This window comes from Petaurus breviceps, unplaced genomic scaffold (assembly GCF_028583685.1).
Source record: "Petaurus breviceps papuanus isolate PSGF00001 unplaced genomic scaffold, PetGlider_PUasm1.0 90879, whole genome shotgun sequence".
Lineage (NCBI taxonomy): Eukaryota > Metazoa > Chordata > Mammalia > Diprotodontia > Petauridae > Petaurus > Petaurus breviceps.
This window is the reverse complement of record NW_027187368.1, coordinates 11,825,699-11,846,236: the sequence shown is the minus strand read 5'-3', so window position 1 is coordinate 11,846,236 and position 20,538 is coordinate 11,825,699. Positions and strand designations below refer to the sequence as shown.

General features: G+C 44.1%; 1 protein-coding gene across 1 annotated transcript in view; it reads right to left on the bottom strand.

Moving 5' to 3' along the window:
* The window catches only part of AKNA (AT-hook transcription factor), a 67,501-nt gene that overhangs the window by 37,239 nt on the left and 9,724 nt on the right, over positions 1–20,538 (bottom strand). The window contains exons 2-4 of the mRNA XM_069073847.1: positions 8,838–10,141; positions 8,008–8,082; positions 1,109–1,265 (exon numbers count right to left, since the gene is read on the bottom strand). Coding sequence (XP_068929948.1) covers positions 1,109–1,265; positions 8,008–8,082; positions 8,838–10,141 — 1,536 coding nt within the window. The remainder of the gene's footprint in view (positions 1–1,108; positions 1,266–8,007; positions 8,083–8,837; positions 10,142–20,538) is intronic.

Genomic DNA, 20,538 nt, shown 5'->3' with positions numbered 1-20,538 from the left:
ATGCCAGGTCCCAATATCACACATGCAGAACGCTGTACTAGGCACCTGGGGGAAGGGTCAGAACCAAAGGTTCAAAGATATCAACATAGTCCCTCCCATAAGGGACTTTACATTTTAGGAGAGTTTTCACAGGTGGGTCCTGTAAGCAAATAATTATACTGCAATTTGGTGAGCAAATTAAAAAGCAGGAAGCTCCAAACAGAATAAGAAAGTCCATGAAAAAAGAAATAGGTTTTCTTCCATTTTCATGGGATCCCCTTCATTGGAAGCCTTCAAGCAAAAGCTGGGTAACCATTTGTCAGGCATGTTGCATGGGGGAGTCTTATTTTGGTAAAAGTTGAACCAGATGGTCTCTGAAGTCTTCTGACACTGAGATTCTGTGACAAGGAGAGCTTATCATGGAGCTAATATGAGGTTTCATTGACTAAATTAATTATAATAATAAAAATAATAACAGTAATAATAATGGCCAGCATTTATATAACACTTTAAGGTTTGGAAAACACTTTGCAAATATCTCATTTATCCTCACAACAACTCTGAGAGGTAGGTGCAATTAATATAACTGTTTTACGGTTGAGAAAGCTGAGGCTGGCAGCAGTTAAGTGACTTGCCCAGGGTCACACAGCTAGTGCGACACAGTTTGAGGCTGAATTTGAACTCAGATCTTCCTTACTCCAGGCCTGGCACTCTATCCACTGTGCCACCCAGCTACCCCAGAGGAAATTATAGGGAGTTATAAATGGAAGACCTTGGTTTGAACCTGTGTGACCATGGGCAAGTTACTTTCCATCTCTTGGCCTCAGTTTCCTTTTCTGTTAAATTATGGGCCTGGAAAGGATAACCTCTCTCAGGTCCTTCTACTTGTAAGTTCTATGAACCTATCAGTGGCAGGAAAGTAATTGTAATGGTATGTCACCAAGTATGACCAAGGTCTTTGGGGCCCACCTCCTGTTTTTGTGTGTCTTTAGCCCTTTCAGTGACATCTTCTTTGTCAGATGTGGAGTTGATTCCCCTCATGACAATTCTTACTACCAGATGGAGGGAAGATGAAATGCAGTTAAGAGTTAGCTTCCATAGTTCTGCCTTTTCCTTCCTCCAAACTCACCTGGGTCCAACAAAGCCTGTGATCCAGTGTTGGTGGTTGACTGCCATTCTGCCATCTTAGCCTGAGGAATGGTGAAGGACATGACCTTGGTCCCCTGGGGCATGGATCCCCTATGAACACCATGGCTGGCCTTAGGTGGGTCTGAGTACAAGTTTACCTGTAAAGAAAATAGGAAGATGAAGTCATATCTGGGAGAAATTAAGATCAGCAACGGAAAGAGGAAATCCAAAGAGAAATGGTGGCTATGTCACACATACTGGTCGTCTTAATAACTGATTGACTCTGAAAACGGGGAGCAGCACACACCACCAGGCCTCTGGGATTGGGAAAAGGAGTGCAGTGCCAAGGAAAGACCACTAGGTGGAGGCAGAAGACCAGCCCTTGAATTCTGGCTCTGCAGCTAAGGCACTGGAATTAATCACTAATGTGTTACTAATCAATTCACTAAAGAATCTTGGGAAATCCCCTTGGCCTCTCTGAGCCCTAATTTCCTTATCTTTAAGATAAAAGGGTTGGACTAGATTATTTCCAAAGTTTCTTATAACTCTGACATTATCTTATAATATCTTATCTGACATCTTATAACACTGACATTCTGAATACAAAAACTTGATTTTCCAAGGAAGAAAAATGTGCTTTGGGCAAGTCATTTTCCCCCGAGTCTCAATTTCTCTATCTATAAAATGGGGATGGTATCTATTTAAACTACCTATTTCACAGGCACTTCTGAGGAACGCTTTCTCTTGTGGTTTCAGTTGCTGTCGTGTTCAACTGTTCGTGACCCCATGGACAATAGCACTCCAAGCCCTTCTATTCTCCTCTGTCTCCTAAAGTCTGTCCAACCTTGTGTTGTTTCCATGACGCTATCTATCTCATCCTCTGCTGCCCCCTTTTCCTTTTACCTTCAATCTTTCTCAACATCAAGGTCTTTCCCAATGAATCCTGTCTTCTCATTATGTGGCCAAAGTATTTAAGGTTCAGTGAATAAATAATCTGAATTAATTTATTTGAGTATTGACTGATTTGATTTCCTGGCTGTCCATGTCCCAAAAGTCTTCACCGGCACCACAACTTGAAAATGTCTATCCTTTGGCACTCAACTTTCCTTACAATTCAACTCTTACAGCCATATATCACTACTGGAAAAACCATAGCTTTGACTATATAGACCTTTGTCAGCAAGGTGATATAAAGATCAGATGAGATGGAGAAACAGCATGGTATAATGATTGAATCAGGATGACCTAGATTCAAATTTGCCTCCAATACATCTTGTCTAACCATGGACAAGTCACTTCCTTTCTGTATATCTCAGTTTCTTCATCTATAAAATGAGATAATATCTCTCTTAAAGGGTTATTGTAAGTCTCAGCTGAGATGATATGTGTACTTTATAAATCTTAAGACACCATACAAAGACATTTATTATCATTATTATTCCTAATGGTTATAAAGCACTTTGTAAGTGCTTTATACGTAAGTGCTTATACTTATACATGATGCAATATAAGTTAGCTATCATCACCACCAATACATGAGGAGTTTCCTTATGATAATACAACTATTTTGCTTTTTTTCCCCCCTGAAGCATAGTGAAAATAAATATCAAAGTTGATGTTGTCACCTTCAAATTGTTTCTCTTGGGAACCTGTACACTTATTCAAAAGAGGCTACCGGTAGTCAAGACATTAGGGGAACTCCTCTTTGGAAATGACCTTTAGAGCTCATGATACCCTTGAATGGCCCAAATGATTTCCCACCTTCCCACTTGGGGGGGTCAATCTGATCCTGAGAATCAGCCAAAAGGCATTAATAATAGTGTCAGGGGAATATGGTAAGGAATCTACCTTGAGCTATGTCACTTAAGGTCTAAAACAGTATGGCAATAAAATAACGGGTCTACCTTTTTGTGTGTGTCAACTGGATCAATTGAAGCAGCCCCCAAAGAAGAGTTCAGATGTGTTTAGAGCAATGGCATCCACATTGAAACAAGCAGATGTTGTTCAGTCATTTTTTAGTTATGTCTGACTTTTCCTGACTCAATTTGGGGTTTGCCTGGCAAAAATACTGGAGTGGTTTGCCATCTCCTTATCCAGCTTATCTTAAAGATGAGGAATTGAGGCAAACAGGGTTAAGTGACTTGCCCAGGGTCACACAGCTGTCAGGCACACAGTGTTTGAGGCCTGATTTGAACTCAGGATGATGAATCACCTTGACCCCAGGCCTGGCACTCTATCGACTGCACCACCTAGCTGCTCTATGAAAATAAGCACAGAGCTTACCAAGAAGGCTTCTGATCCTTTGGATACATAAGTTCTGGACCCTAGGATTTGGCACTCGTAGGGACCTGAGACTTCCTCCAGACCAACTCCCTCATTGTACAGATGAGAAAGCTGGAAGTCAAACAGGCTGAGTGTATGCAGGTAGCAGAACCAGGACTTAAATTGAGGTCTTCCAACTACATATCCAGTACTCTTTTCAAAACACCACATTCATCTGTTTTGAAACAAACCTAAAAGGGGCCAATCTTTTTGCTTCGTTATCACACCTTGTCTGCCTGGGTCAGGACGTGGACTTTGGACCTGTTCTGCTAATGCTGAGGAAGAGAGCACCCCACAAAGGCGGCCTCTCTGCTGGCACAGTCCCTATTTAAGCTTCTCTTCACGTTCCTCTGGAAAGCCTATTCCAAAGTGGTGGAGATCATTAGAGCTGCTTGGCTCCCCTCTCCCTCCCCCCTTGTGGGGCTTGATGGAGAACAAAGCTGGATTTTAATAATCCCCTCCGCCATCTGTTCACCCTCCCTCTTTTTGTGAGACCAGTCGCCCCACACTTCTATTGGTGATCCTGAGCTACCCAAGGGGCAGTTCCCGCTGCAAAGCTTTGTCTTCTCTATTTGTGGTAACACAAATCCCTAGGGATTCTGAATAGGACAGAGGAGAGGGATGTGGGACCCTGGACCATTTCTTCAGCATCTCTTGTCCCTGCCCCTGTGCTCCTCTAGTCCTGTAGTAAGCAAGGAAAAGGAAGTGTCTCCCCCTTCTCTCTTTTCTCCGCCCCCCGCTCCAACATGCTGACATAAAGAATCTGGGAAGTGACTAACAAATTGTACAGAAACCAGGGCTCTTCAGTCCCCCACCCCCCACCCCTTGTCTGGTTCATCAAGAAGAAAGGCTTCACATGGAAGAGAAAAAAAAACCACACTGGATTCAAATGAAAAGAATTAAAGGGGGGAGAAGTAGAGGTGTGGGTGAGAGATTTGAGGAGCTCTGGGTTCCTGAACAGCTGCCTCCTTTTGTAAGAGGGACTCACTAGTGGGTCTGGATTATGCCCTGTGAGCAGAGAGCAGTAAGAAACCAAATAAACTGAGTGCAGATTTCGAACATTTACAACACCGGGATCTCCCCAGGAGCCACATCTGGCATTTGAGAGACTTAGAAAGCTAGAAGGATCATTGATACCATAATCAGGAAGACAAGACAACTGATGTGTACATTAGAAAGGCAGCAGCTGTTGCAAATAACCCTGACAAGAGTATCAGTCTCTCTTTTTCTTCCTTCCTTCCTTTCTTTCTCCCTACTCCTTTCTTCTGTCTTCCTTTCATCCTTTTTTCTTCTTTTCTTCCTCCTTTCTTTCCTTCTTTCTCTTTCCCCCTCTCTCTCCTCCCCCTCTTCTTCCTTATCATTCTTCTCCTTCTTCTCTTCCTCCTCCTCCTTCTCTTCTTCCTCCTCCTCCTTACTCCTCTTCTTCTCTTTGTCTCTGTCTCTCCCTCTCCTCTCCCCCCATCACAGGGGCTACTTATCAGCTCAAAGCCATTCTGATGAACCACAGGAGCTTTGACATGCTTCTTTTCCAATTTGGGCTGGCTTGTCTCTCTTTAGGACACTTGGTGACCCTTGCTCCTTGGGGTTCAATCCAGTACAGACACTGGATTGGCTTAGTCCAATGCCGCTGAAAACTCTTGAGCTTGAAAGGTCCTACAGCAGTTCAATCTCCCTAGTAGCTGCACTTACTGAGTCACTACACCCTGCCTCTTACCCATTCTTAGCTTGCTTATAAGACCAAAGCTAGTCCAGACTGCTGGGCTGGTTTTTCGAAACAGGCCCTTGTACTGCAGAGCTAATTATATTATCATAAAGAGAGCAAAATGAAACCTTTGTGTGGTTTGAAAAAGAAAAAGGTACACTTCCGGAGTTACTTGGATGGGCCTTCTCTGTGTGCCTAACCTTGTTTTTCTATTAAATATGTCTCTGGAGATTCTCATGCAGCAGACTGTACTGCAAGTGATGGGAGGCCTTCAGATACAACACAGATAAAAGAGCTTGATGATGGGAAGGTTCATAGTGGACCATGGGATCTTTGCTTAGGCCTTCTGGGTCATTCCCTATGCTCTCAGATGTGCCTGTGTCAGAGATTACAGGACCACACATCCAAAAATTAATTCTGATAGCTAAAAGTATTATCATACCATTATAGACTCCCTACTCCTTCATTCTGTGCAGTTTTTCAAACATAAGGAAATATCACCCCAGTGTTTCATGCTCCCTATCTCATTGTCATTGACATGTCTCAAGCCTGTTTGCAGATCCTGAAGCACTATATGCATATAAATTATTCCTACAGTTGTTTCCACTTTTTCCTTCTACTTGGGTCCTTCTTGTTGACTTAGATTCCCCATGTATAGGACAAGACAAGGAGGGCATGTAGAGCCAGAATGATAGAGAGATGGAGAAACAAGAGGAAAGACGGCTTGGAGAACGTTGATTTTCAGTGATACTTGACATGATTGAGAGGAGAATGGCCAGAACTGGAGAGAAATGCAAGGGAGTTCCTCTTGGTCTTATTATCAGGACTACTAAACAATTCATCTCAGTTTCAGGGAGTTTTTAGGCCTCTTTCCCTAATGGAACACTGAGTCAGGAAGTTGCAAACAATGTATCCCAAGATCCTCTGGTCCCTCAATTTACGCCATGCTTTCTACTTACAAACCTCCAAGTTTACAAGGTACTTTCCCACACATTCTGATCCTCAAAATAGGCAGGACAGCTTATCTTCATTAGACAGGATGAAGATAGTCTCCTATGATCCTCCGATGAAGAAACAGAGACCTGAAGTTTTAAGCAACTGGCCCAAGTTATCTGTAAAGGGTGGAACAAGAACCCAGGTCTCTGGCATCCTTTTGTAGCAATCTTCCTTGGTCTTATCTTGCCTCACCCTTATTCACATAACATTTCAAAGAGTCAGATGCTTTAGAACCAAAATGGAACAAGTGGGAAAAACCTGGGAGAAGAAGAAAGACAGGCGCTCCTGTTTGGATTCAAGCAATGCGTCACCTTAGGGTAGGTGGGTAAGGGAGAAGCCTCAACTTTGCTACTCAACAGACAGAGCATGTGGTCTGGAAATATCAGCAGACCCCAGCTCCTGCCTATGTCTGCAGCCCCAAATTAGAGAGAGTAGCTGAGGGGATAAAGGCAGGAAGCTGTGAGAGGTTACAACAGAGCGCAGTTTCCTCTGCTCTAGCCTTAGTTCCTCAGCCGCAGTGAAGTAAAACCCAGAAAGAGGAAGCAGTGAAATGCAAAATTCAAACCTGAACTTTGAGAAGGAGATGTGGGGGTGGGGGGACATTTCTGTGGGGACATGATCAGCCTGCCAGGCAAGCCCACAGAGAATGACAGGATTTCAAGCAGAAGGGACCCTCGCTTTATAGATGATTAAAACAAGGCCAAGGAAGTTACATGACTTGCCCAGGGTCACACAGGTCCCAAAGCAACTGAGTCTGATTTGAACCAGCTTCTCTGACAACTCCAGTTCTTACATGCTCATTCTCCAGCCCAACTGAGTGACATGAGAGCCTGATGTTCTGTAGAAAGTGCACAAAGAGGGGGCGGCTAGGTGGCAAAGTGAATAGAGCACCAGCCCTGGAGTCAGGAGGATCTGAGTTCAAATCCGACCTCAGATGCTTGAAACACTTACTAGCTGTGTGACTTTGGGCAAGTCACTTAACCCCAATTACCCTCCAAAAAAAAAAAGGAAAAAAAAGAAAGTGTACAAAGAGGCATGCAGCCAAAAAATCTAGGTTATTTCTCCTTTGCAAAAAAAAAAAAAGCCCTACAAATATAAACTAGCCTTATTCATTTTTAATTCATAATTCCTAAAGCACTTTCACTGTTGTTTCATCTCACGGCATTCTCAGGACAACCCTATGTGAGAGAGGGGTGGGTAGATATTATTATTCCCATTTACATTCAGAGAAACAAAGTGGCTGAGTTTGTGGCAAAGCTGGGATGAGAACCCAGTCTTCCTGGATCATTAATTCAGTGTTCTGTCTAGTAGGCAGTTGCGTAGTTCAGTGGATAGAGTACTAAACCAGAAGTCGGGAAGACCTGAGTTCAAATCCATCTTTAGACAGCTTAACTGCTATCTGCCTCAGTTTTCTCACCTGTAAAATGGGGGAAATAATAGTACCAGGGTTACTGTGAGGATTAATGACATATTTGTAAAGCACTTTGAAGGCCTTAAGGTGCTATAGAAATAGCGGCCACCATTAGATCACACTTCCAGCTCAGATTTAGAGGAGCAATAATACCATTTCTTTCTTTTTTTTTTTTTACTTTTGGAGGGCTATTGGGGTTAAGTAACTTGCCCAAGGTTACACGGCTAGTTGTTTTTTTGTGTGGGTGTTAAGTGTCTGAGGCCAGAACCGAACACGGGTCCTCCTGACTCCAGGGACACTTTTTACTCACTGCGCCACCTAGCCGCCCCTAATAATACTACTTCTGAGAGCAGACTTGGACTGATTTACTGGGCAGTCCCTTTTCTCTCTGAAGAACCAAGGATGCTACCTCTGTTTGGATCAGCCACGGTCACTTGCAGACACAATTCTAATGATCTCAGTTCGGTACCTTGGCTCCAAGCCGCAGCTGGTCAATGGTGTTCTCAGCCTCTGCATATTTGGTGAGCAGTTTGTGGTAGTCCTCCTGCAGGGAAAGGCAGCACAGTTGGACATCTATTAGCCTGGACACCAAACGGAACAGCCACATGACAGGATCCTGTCTCTTACATCACCTTAGCATGATACTCACCAAGTAATTATACAATAGATAGCAGACCAAGGCCATGCTAATGGACTCTGGCCATTTCCCAATTCTTTAAATTTTACTGTGATTTCATTTGCCCAAAAAGAGTTACCAGTAAGGAGCTCCTACCCATAGAAACTGGCTTCCACTCTGCAATTTACAGTCTCAGATTGCTGACTGGGGCATTGAGAGATTAAGTGACCTGCCCACGGTCACACAAAAACAATGTGAGTCAGAGACTACCTGAACCCAGGCCTTTCTGACACAAAAGTCAGCTTTCTATCCCTCTCAATTAAGAAATAATGCTTTAATCATTCTTCACCATTTGTTTTTCCTTCTGTTGATTTCATTTGTTTAGTGGTTGTAAAACAGGTCCCATGGGAACTAAATGAACACATACCCAAGTGTCTGTGAATGGACCCGAAGCCACCAGAATGTTGACTGTTTCAAGCCATGGTCATTAAGTGGCATGCACACATCCAATTTATGTTTGTATTCGTGTTAGAGTCATGGAAGAGTAGAGATGGAAGGGACCTGAGAGATGCCTCCCACCCAGCCTCAGCCCCTCACGGCAGGGGCAGGCAAGCATGGGGAGCCTGAGCATCCTCTGCCAATGCAGCTGCCCCCTCAGTGACCAGGGAGCCGTGAGCGTTTACCTGAAGCTGCTGCACCAGCTCTGTCGCCTGCTGAGGTGTCTGGAATTCCTTGGGCACTTTGGTCACAGTGTAGGAAGGAAGACAGGCTTTCTGAGGGGAGTTGTCCCCAATGCTGAGCAGCACCTCCCGAACAATCTCAGCAGGGGACTTGTAGATCAGAGGTCTAGTGGAGCCTTGGAACTGCCTGGAGTGCTTCTTTCCTTTGGGAGGGCGATAGCTCTCTTCATCTTTAGGAAACCGTACTTTGGGCTCCACCTTGGAGAAATCAGGCAATGGGTAGTTCAGTTGCCCCCTGCCATACTTGGAGATTTCAGAGGAGTGGGCAGGCACGCCGACCCCTTTCTTGGAAGCCCTGGATTGGTTCAGCCTCTTTGGGGTGCTACTTTTGGGGGGACTGAAGGGGCAGAAGGAACCACTGAATTGGGAACGAAGCACTGCACTGGATGCCTTCTTGGACTTTTGAATTTGGTCCAAGGGCTGATTTCCTTCCCATTGAAAAGGAGAATTGGACTCCTCCCTCCCAACCTTATAGCTAGGACTGTGGGGCATCTGGGCTTTAGAGTCTGACAAGTTCTGAGAGGTTGCAGACCCTGTCTGGTTGACAACTCCCATGAGGCTGCCAGGTTTCTTTTCATAAGAAGCATCAGAGTTTACTTTGCCATCAGTACTTGGGGTATACTGCAGTCCCTCTGAGGACAAAGGGCTTAGGAAGCGGCTCTGGAAGGATTCAGTTGGGGTAATTCTTGGGTGGCTATCACCCAAAGACGAAGCTGCCTCTGATTCTGAGGGGTACTCTGAGCTGTCACCAAACTGACCAACACTCTCAGGCATGCTGTCTACTGATCCTGCAGAACTTGGTCTTGGGTAATGCCCGGTAGGGGCATAGGTGGAGTACTCCAACCTGTCTTCAAACCGACCAATGCTCTTGGGCATGCTGTCTACCGATCCTGCAGAACCTGGTCTTCGATTATGCCCAGTGGGGGCTTTGGTGGGGTACAGGCTGATGTCAGATTGGCCTGAGAGTCTGTCCTCCTCTTGGCCATAATGAGACCCTTCAGATTCACCCTGAGCCTCTCCCAGACTTGTGGGGCTGATACTGTGGTCAGAGCTGAACTGACGCTTGTGCACATGCTGTGGGAAGCCTTTACTAGGGCACTCAGTTCTCTGCAGTTCTAGGAAATCCCTGCTGGCTCTGCAAAATCCATCCTCAGCCATGTCCTGCTGATGGTCTTGCTGAAGTGACCCATAAAGAGAAGAAGTAGAATTTCCTTGGCTCTCTAAATCCTCCAGTTCATTTCCATCATCTGGAATAACAGTAATGTACATTATCAGAGTGCTTTAAGGTCTACAAAATGTTTCCCTTACAATGGCCCTGTGTAATAGGCAGCATAAGTATTATTATTCCCATTTTACAGATGAGGAAACTGAGTCTGAGAAAGAGGTCTTTCCCTGACTTATAAGTCTATGGTATTAGAGCCAAGACACGAACAGAGGTCTTCTTATCCCAAGTCCAGGATTATGACCAAACCACCCGACCACGCTGGGCCTCAGTTTCCTCCTCCAGAAATAAAAATAATAAAGAGGCAATCCCTCAGCATACAATAAGATACTCTTGCTGAATGGCTATAGATCCCTAGAAGTAGAGGAGACCTAAGATATTAGTGCTTCTAATTCCCTCATTTTAAAGAGAAGGAAACTGAAAGCCAGAAAGAAGTGACTTGCCTATGGGTTACAAGGCCATTTAGTGAAAGAGCCAAGAGGCTTTACCTTTCAGGTGAGGAAGCTAATGGCACTGAACTGGTCATGTTTGGTACAGTGATAAAGGAGGCCCTGAAAGGTTAGGGTGGGCAGGGGAGGTCACTCTTCATTTCAACACTGTCACTCTCGGCTTGGGAGGGGTCACATGAGTTTTCTTCTCAGCACCCTTCCTTCAGGGGAGACATAATGAAAGAGAAATGTTAATGCCTACAAGGATAACTCACTTCAAGAGAAATTCAATATATGAAAATATTTATTACCTAATAAAAATAACTTATTTTTTTTACTCTGCTTCAAAGATTATTAGTGCTTTACATATGCTGTTTCATTTGAAGCCTCTATGACCCAGGGTTGTTCTAGAAACAGTTTGTATTGACTCTCAAAAGCTAATTGTTAAATTTTTAGTGTGAACATTTATACCTTGGAAATTAGCAAATCTACAAATTAGGTCTGACTTATTGTTTTGTAAAACGTTTATATTTAAGAGAGTGATAGAGAAAATGTTAATAATGCAAATGAAATTTAAAATTGTATTGCACATACAACTTTTTTTGGAGAGCTGGTTGTTAAGTATGTATCAGTATACTTCTGCCAACACCTCACTGAGGAAGGTACTACAGATAATAATATCCCCAACAGGCTCAGAGACATTAAGTAATTTGCCCGGGGTCACACAGCTAGCTAGTCTCAGAGGAAGTATCTAAACTCAAGTTGTTCTGATTCCAAGCCCATAGCATTCGAGAATCTCTTAAGGAATCCTATGGTTAAACATCATTCCTAGGGAGATGAAACAATGGCAACTGGGTGGCAGATGCCTTCACCTACAGAGTAGTCACTGGCAGAACCTCCTCCTTAAAGTAAAGAAAGCAAAACCCCTAACTACCTAACAGAAAAATAATATTTTAAGTGAAGAACTTTTCATTAAATCTTGAGACACAAGAGATATGAGATTTGGACAGGGATAGCCTAGGGACAAGTACAGGAGCTATGATTTTCCTGGCACAGGGAACTCTCAAGTAAGGAAACTCCTTCTTCCAAATAAGGCTGGCACTTTTTTCTGCAGCTTATATCTTAGAGAGCTGCCTAGAGCACCAAGAGATTAAATGATTTGCCCAGAGTCACAAAACTGGTATGTGTCAGAGGTGGAATTTGAACCCAGGTCTTTCTGGCTCCAAGGCCAACTCTCTAACCATTATACCACCCAAAAATAACGAGTAAGGTAAATCTTGGGCAAACAAAAGGCAGTCTCTGTTTATCCAAATAAGAAATAAATTTATAGAATTCAATTATCTCAATTCAGTTCAACAAATATCTATTAAATGTACTGGGTACCTGCCCATATACAAGGCAGTAGGAGCTGGAGAAACATTCAATATGCTCTCTCCCTCAAAAAGCTTCCATCCTTCTGCAGGAAATATGACATATGCAGAGAAGTAAATGCAAAGTAGAAATGGGAGACATCTGGGAATAGTGGACAGAGTTGGCCTAGGAGTAATGATGACCTGGGTTCAAGATTTACCTTAGACATAGACTGATCGTGTTACCCTGAGCAAATCACTTAATCTCTCTGTGTCCTAAGCAATTCTTTAAAACTATAAATTGCAAAAAGACTGGCTAGTCTACACTGGTAGAAGGAGTTCCCCACCTCAATGAAAATCACAGGTCTGGACCAAAACCAAAAGTGATTTCAAGAGTGAGAGAACTCTAGTTGAGGGCACAAAGAAAGGCCTTAGAGAGGACATGGTCTTTTGAGCTGTGCTTTTCCACTATCTAAGAGGTGGAATTATAAAATGTCGTACTAGAAGAGTTCCAAGGATGTAGGCGTATCAAACATCAAGCCTGGAAGGGGCCTTCAGAATCTCCTCATGGGGTATTTCCCAATCCAAACTATACCTTGGATAGCAAAGTGTTTAAATTCTCTCTCCCACATTTCACAGTCCTAGGTGAGTGACTTGAAGCATCTTAAGAGACTGGGAGCTATTGAGATGAAGGTCATGGGTGGGCATGGTAGGGCAAGGGGAGTCAAAGTAATCATTTTTTTTAATTCAGTGATTTTAAGAATTAAGGATTTTTGAGAGCAAAAAGTCTTGTGTACCCATACAAATTTGTCATAATCATAATAATAGGTAACACTTATGTAGCACTTTAAGGTTTGCAGAGCATTTTACATAATCTCATTTGATCTTCACCACAATCCAGAGGTAGGTGTTATGATTATCTCCATTTTGCAGATGAGAAAACTGAGGCTGAGAGGTTAAGTGACTTAGGGAGTTAGTGTCTGAGGTGCAAGTGGAACCTCAGGTGTTCTTGACTCCACATCCAAATATTTTTCCACTACACTAATCCCAAGGACACCATGGATTTGTACCAATTCATGGAATTAGAAGTTTAAGAAACTCTAATGTGTTCAAACCCCTCATTTTACAGGCAGGAAAACTGAGGCCTAGAGCAGGGGAGCATCCATCCACACATGGTTCCAAAATGGCAAATCTGGTATTAGAACCAAGACTTCAGGGATGGGGCACCCTGCAACCTTGAGGCCAAAATGTGGTTTTCTAGGCCCCCAGGTGCCGCCTTTTGACTAAGTCCAAGTTTTATAGAATAAATCCTTTTATTAAGGAGATTTGTTCTGGGAAGTTTGGATTCAGGCAAAGGGCTGTACTCGAGGACCTAAAGGGCCACATGTGGCCTTGAAGCCACAGGTACCCCACTTCTAAGTCCTAGCTCTTCCAAACTCCCAGGCTCTTTCCTCTACAGCATGGTCCTTTTTAAAACTCCCCAAATAAAATAAACAAGAGAAAAAGAGAGAAAAAAGGTGAGTTGAGAGCAAGACAGAGAATGATAAAGGGGAGTAAATACAAGGCCTCCCACTTTCCTGGGCCTTCTTCCTGCCAGGTAAGTTCTCGCTGGCATTAGCTCTTTCCTCCTGGGGCCGGGCTGAAAATGGCCATAGGAGGCAGCTTACAAGCTTTGATCAGGGAGCAGCTGAAGACATAGACTCTACTGTGACAGGCCATGACATCAGTCGGGAGTATTCAGTGGCCAAATGGCTTTCATTCCATCGCTTTCAGCCTCAGTGGAAGGCTGTGTTGGAGAGCTCCAGGCAGCAATCCTAACTGATAGAACTTCTGCTCCAGAGATCAGACTGCTTAATTCCCCCATCCCAGTCCAAGAGCACTGGAAACAGGAGGAAGCTTGGAGACCAGCTAGTGCCGTGATTCTTAAAGGGTACAGGAGGAACCCTGAAAGTCTCCAAGACCCTTTCAGAGGGTCCTCAAGGTCAAATTTATTTTCATAACAATAATATGCTTTAATTTCTAATTTAATTTCTAATTTCAATCTATCTATTGATAGATATAACCATACAAGCAAAACCTCTTTGGGGAAGGGCCTCAATGATCTTTAAGAGAATAAAGGGATCCTGAGACCAAAAAGTTTGAGAACTGCTAATCTAGTCTGACTCCTTTACTTTGTAGAAAGGGAAAAATCCTCCGAAAGTGAGGTGATTCTTCTACTTTTGCATGCTGAGTCAGTCTCAGAGCGAGGGTTTTGGGGGCATGGACCCCATTTTTCTGACTCCCAGCCCAGTATTCTCTCACTCTTCCACAATGCCTCCAGATGTATCCTTTGAAAGATTAGGTTCTGCTTCTAATGAGGGAATCTCTAAGATATTAAAGAGTAAAATGAGCTGAGGGAAGAGAAGGACCTTGAGAGATACTGTATCCGGGGAAGAAAGGGTTAAGTCTGCAGCCAGGGTGGAGAGCTAAGACCTTAGATTCAGAACTTGAAGGCATCTCAAAGGTCACTGCTTCCTTGTTTTATAGAGGAAGAAACTGAGGCCCAAAAGGTATAAATAATTTGTCTATAAGTAGTAAGTATCAGAGACAGGATTCAGACCCAGGTCCTCTGGTTCCAAACCCAGTTCTCCTTCCAGGGCACCTCCTGTGAATACTGGAGCTCAGCAGGTCTCTGTCATTTGGCCTTTCCTGGTATTGCAGTATTTAGCACAGTCTGGCTTATAAATGCTTGCTGACAGTTGGCCTGGCTTTCCTCCCAGCCCCCTTAAGAGGCAGCCTGCCTGTAGCCCAAGTCACACACTAGCTTCTCAGGCTCTGCAGCTCCCTGGAGACCCCTTTCTCTCCAGAAATAGTTGCGTACTGACCTTTCTCAACTCCTATAGTCATGGGCCCAGCCTCCAAGTGCCCAAAAGTCTGAATGAATTCAAATGTTCTATCTGAGAAGATCTATAGCAAGGGTAGGGGACCTATGGCCTAGAGCCCACACATGGTCCTCTAGGTCCTCAAGTTCATCCCTTTGACTGAATTGGATGCCCCTTAATAAAAGGATTTGTTCTGTAAAACTTGGACTCAGTCAAAAGGCCATACCCAAGGACCTAGAAGGCCACATGTGGCCTTGAGGCCACAGGTTCCTCACCCCTGTGCCTAGAGCATCAGATTGATCCAGCATCTTGGCATGGATGTGACTGACAGAAGCATTCACTCTGCAAAGACTTAGGTGTGTACTTTTCTCCCCATGGAAAAAAAAAAAAAGTTAAATGGAGGGGCCCCAGGGGGCCAGCTAGAGAGTGAGGTTTTTGGTTGTTTTGTTTTTTTTTCAGTGTGGTTTCTCAGTTACCATCCAACCAATCACAAGGCCCCAGGAGTGTAAAAAGGGGAACCTCCTGTCACTTGGGATGAGTCACCCTGGGCAGAAATCTCACTTTGACTACGGGGAGTAGAGCATCAGTCATCTGTGGTCACCCTGTCATTTACAGAGTCCTACAAGTCCCCAGGTCTCTCATCTGCCCCAAGACACTGGTGTGGCCTGCCCTTTACATGTTCGTTGGTACCTCATCAACCAAGACCCTTGGCACCATGGACATATACGACCCTGGCATATTATCATGGTGACGTTATAGGGCTTTTATTACCTATCTGGGCTAGCCTCATCTCCTCTAGCTATCTGTAATGTACAGCTGCTCAGATGTCCCATGGAGGGGAAAAATGCTCTCTTTCATGGCCCTGTGCTCCCTACTTCCCCTTAGAGTTTAATAATCCTATATACTTTTTGATATAAAGAATCAATTATTTTCAGAGAAATTTCACATCTATTATCTCATCTGATCCTTGAAACCTTTGTGGAAGCCAATCAATCCAAGGTTCAAAGCTGGGGTCTGGCCCTTAGAAGCTGTGTGACCTTTAACAGGTTCTTTTATCCCCCTGGGCTACCATTTCCTCATCTATAAAATGAGGGGGTTGAATTATATGATCTTTAAGGTTGATCTAGCTCTAAATCCTCCCTGGAAAAGGATTATTGGACCCATTTGATAGATGGGGAAAGTGAGACTCAGAGAATTAAAGTGACTGTCCAAGTCACATAGTAAGTGGTGAAGCCTGGACCAGGACTCTTGACTTCTTAATTAGCAAATCTTCAACCACATTGACTGGTACCTGAATCATTTTGATTCTCTGAGGACACAGAGTAGAGATGTCACCTATTTATCCAACAATAAATACTCTTACAAGTCATTTACTTCCCTATAACAAACACACAGTCATCTCTACACAAGAGATACCACACTCAAGGGCCATACTCTATTCACTGCAAGACTCAATGTTTTTATAAGACCAAATGAGCACCCAAGAAATGCTGGACATTTTCCCCAATCCCACGAGCTTCCCATATAGCAATAGAAGCTAAGAACTCGGTAAACCCTGAGTCCTAATACCACTATGCCCAACCTCATTCAGCTCACCAACCCTAAGGTACTGTGGAACTCTACAGAAGAAATCCCCTATGTACATAACTTTCCACCACACCCAAAGAAAACTGTGTCACAACTGGGGAAAGATCACTCTGGTAGAGCATGCAGTGACATAGGAGGGGGAAGACCATGAGATATCTGGTTTTCAGTCAGGGTGAGGGTGGGGGTAGCCAGGTTACTAGGCAAAGGATACAAGAACCCTGGAAAAGGTAGCTCCCTCCTACCCCAACCCCTCCAACCCCTACCATCGGCCCTGCTCTGGCTCAGTTAAGTCAAAGCTGTTTCACTTGAGAAGGGAAGAAATGGCTCTGCCCACTTCTCCTCTCCCTTGGGTTCAGAAGGCTCAAACCACAAGAAACCAATGGGGCCAAAGCAGACTCAGAATGGAAACCCAGGACTTAATCTCAAGAGGTCTCAAGCCATGGCCCTTCTAATTGACTGAGGGGCTGAGCCAGACTTACTCCAGCCTCTGCCCCTTGGGTCAGAGGGAACACACTGAAGCCAGAGCTCATCTGCTGAGTTCAGCTATGGCTCTGCCATGAGTTAACTTCTCCTGAATCACAAACATTTCATCCTGGCCCAATCCCACTGGTCTACCCTCCCAGCCGGGACACTGATGTCTCATGACTACGGCCCGCCTGGCTGCATCCCCATTAGCCGAACTGCCTACTCTCTGGATGCTGATGTAACCCCTAGAAATTCCTAGTCTTCCCATTCCTCCCAGGAGCTCAGCAACTCCCACCACTAGTGTATACGCTGGTAGGAAGGAGAGGAGGAGGGGCAGCACGCCCAGCCGAGATGAAGGGTTCCACATATTGATCACCCAATTGCTATATATTTCCTGACTTACTGTCTTCCTTCAGAGACTGGCTCCACTTCTCCCCTCTATCTTTTCAGAGTTCTTTTGATTGCACCAGCCAAAAGGACTGCACCCCTCAATGCCCCCGCCCCATGCCGCGCTCACCACTTTCTGGCCAGGACAGACCTGAGGACTTCCCAGTCGGGTCCGGGTCTCAGGAGACTTCAGCTTTTCTTTGTTCTAACTTGCTCTGCCTCCCTCCCTCCATCTCTCCCGGGTTCCCTGGCACACTTCCAGGTCGTTTTGTCAGCAAAGCAAAGGAGCCCTCACAGACCCACATCTCTGCCCCTCAACCCCTTCCCCTCCCCCTGCTTTTCTTCACAAGCTAAGCAGGAAGCGCACAGGCAGATTTCCTACAAGTTTTCGTCAGAGAGCGAGAAGGGTGTCTGAGTGTGTGTGTGAGAGAGATCACTTAGAGATCTTAACCCCTTAGAGACCTGCTATGGGTCTCACCGGCTGGGAAAAGAATCGGAGTGCTCTAGCCCATTAGATCTGAAAAGGACCTTAGAACATTAGAATGTTAGAGCATAAAACACAGAATGTTGGAGCTGGAGATGCCCTTGGAGACCAGTCTAGTGCAAACCCCTCATCTTCCAGATGATCAAACAGAGATAGGAGAGAGAGACGAAGTGACTGCTTAAGGCTGTACACCTAGCAGGCAGAACTGGAAGGTAATGTGATGGTAGTAGAAAGACACTGAAGTGTCTTTAGCTGGGTTCAAATTCTGACTGCTATTTAACTACCTTGTGACCTTAGACAAGTCACTTTCCCTCTCTAGGTGGGTCGCCCATTGCCCCCAGGAAGTTTCTATATCAAGAGGTCCCCAACAAGGTTGAAATGATAAGTCCCTATTTATACAAAAATATTTATAGCAGCCCTTTTTGTGGTCGAAAAGAATTGAAGATTGAGGGGATGTCAATCAATTGAGGAATGGCTTATCAAGTTGTTGTGATAGAATCCTATTGTGTTATAAGAAATGATGAACAGGATTTCAGACAAACCTGGGGAGACTTAAATGAACGAATACAAAGTGCAGTGAGAACTAGAATATCGTACACAATAACAACAACATTGTAAGGATGATCAGCTGTGAAAGACTTAGTACTCTGGTGCTGTCTAACTCCAAGAAAGAGAACTGATAAACTCTGAGTGTAGATTGAAGCATACTTTTGTTTTTTACCATGTAGATTCAACCAGTATTGAAGCATACTTTTTTACTTTATTTTTTTGGAGAGATTTGGGGGTGTGTTTTCTTTTGCAACATGGCTAATATGGAAACATGTTTAACATGATTTCACATATATAATTAATATCATATTGCTTGCCATCTAAAGGGGTAGGGGCGGGGCAGGAAGGAAGGAAAGAATTTGGAACTCAAAATTTTTTAAAATGAATGTTAAAAAAATTTGCACATAATTGGGAAACATTTAATGAAATAAATAAAAATATATTTTAGAAAAGAAATCATAGGACCTGACTTCTTACCCAACAACAAAAACTACAGTTCCACTATTCTTCCTCAACCTCAACCCATTCTATGGCTGTAAAGGGGCTCCACTTTAAAACTTTAATTTAGAGTTCCCATGGTCTTTTAATTAAAAGCATTCTGAAGCTTTGCTAGTCCAAGGGCTAGGCTGAGGTGGGAGTAGCAGTGGGGATGGAGAAGAAAAGGAAAGAACTTCCCTGACTCCTCTATTGGGACCACAGAGGTACTTTTCTGAAGCCTGGAGGAAGAAAGGATGAACATTTTTGCAGCTTCCTTGCCCCTCATTGACACACAATCCTGTTCTGCACCACCAGTTAAACATTTTCCAGGTATTTTAGCTATGCTGAGCTCAGAATAATGGGGTTCAGCATCATGAGTAGTTGTGCATCCCAGATTTGTATCCATGTATGAATTGTCTTCTCCCCCCCATTGCCAATTCTTCCCCCACCCACCCATCTCTCCCACCTTGTCCCCCTCCAACAGGCCAAAGTACCAGAGATTTAGAGCTGGAAGGGACTTCAGAAGCCACCTCATCCTAAGCCTTCATTTTACAAATAATGAAACTGAGGTCCAGGGAGGGTAAGTGATTTACCCAAGGTCACAGTCAGTAAGTGCCAAAGTAGGATTTGAACCCAAGTCCTCTGACTCCAGAGCCTCTTTCCACTGAATCACACTTCCTCCTAGCCAGCTGAAGCACTTGGGATCCAGCCCCTTGGAGTCTGCTTTGGCTTCCTTTGCCAGTCATCTCCATCCAGCCTCACCATTGTCTTTTCCTCCATTCTCCTTGCTTGTCTTCCTTAGTCCCCCATCTAACCAGTTCCTTCATCCCCACCTCCTCAGGACAGAAGGCCCAGGCTTTACACAGCTAGCACCTCAGGGCCTGTGGGTGCTGTTCAGACCCTGCTGAAACACCTCATGCACAGTCAGGTCAATTCAATAAACATTTACTAAGTGACTATTTTGTGCAAGACACTGTCTCTTATAAGCACTGGGGTATAAAAAGAGGGCAAAGACAGTCCCTGCCCTTGAGTAGCTTACAATCTAATGGGGGATACAAAATGCAAAAAAATATATACAAAGCAAGCTAGAAGCAAGATAAATAACTGATGACCAACTTTGATAGAGTGGACTCTTCTCAGCAATGCAGGGTTATAAGTCAACTCCAAAAGACTCATGATGGAGAGAGATGTCTATACTCAGAGAAAGAACTAGAAAGATCAGAGTTTGAATGCAGATTGAAGCAAACTATCTGCTCTCTTTCCTTTTCTTGTTTGGTTTTGTTCCCTCTTTCCCATCATTCATTCCATCCATTACAATCCTTCTTTATAACCTGACTAATGTCTGATGTGAAAGTATTTGCAGATCCTATACTTGATTGGATGTCGCCATGGGAGGGGGATGGGAAGAAAAATTGAAACTCAAGGAATTGTGGGACTGAATCTTGTAAACTAAAAGTAAACAAATTAATAAAGACCAAAAAAAAAAAAGATAAATAACTAAACAGAAGGCACTGGAATTGAGAGGAGTTAGGAAAGGCTTCCTATAGGCAGTGGGATTTTGATGCTGTTTGTCCTTTGTTCTAGAATAGGACCGTGGCATCAAGGAGGTGACGTCATGAATTGCAAGTGAATTGGATTTAAGTGAGGAAGGGTCATGAAAAGTCACCAGCCTCACTTTGGGGAGGACATTCCATTCAGCACTGTCTGAAGGCTCATTTGCTATGGACATGATCCCAAGCCAGCGTCTGAGGAAATACAGGAGTGAATAGACATGATCTCTGAAGTTTGCTAGTCCAAGGGCTGGGATGGGGTGACGGTAAGGGATAGGAATTGGG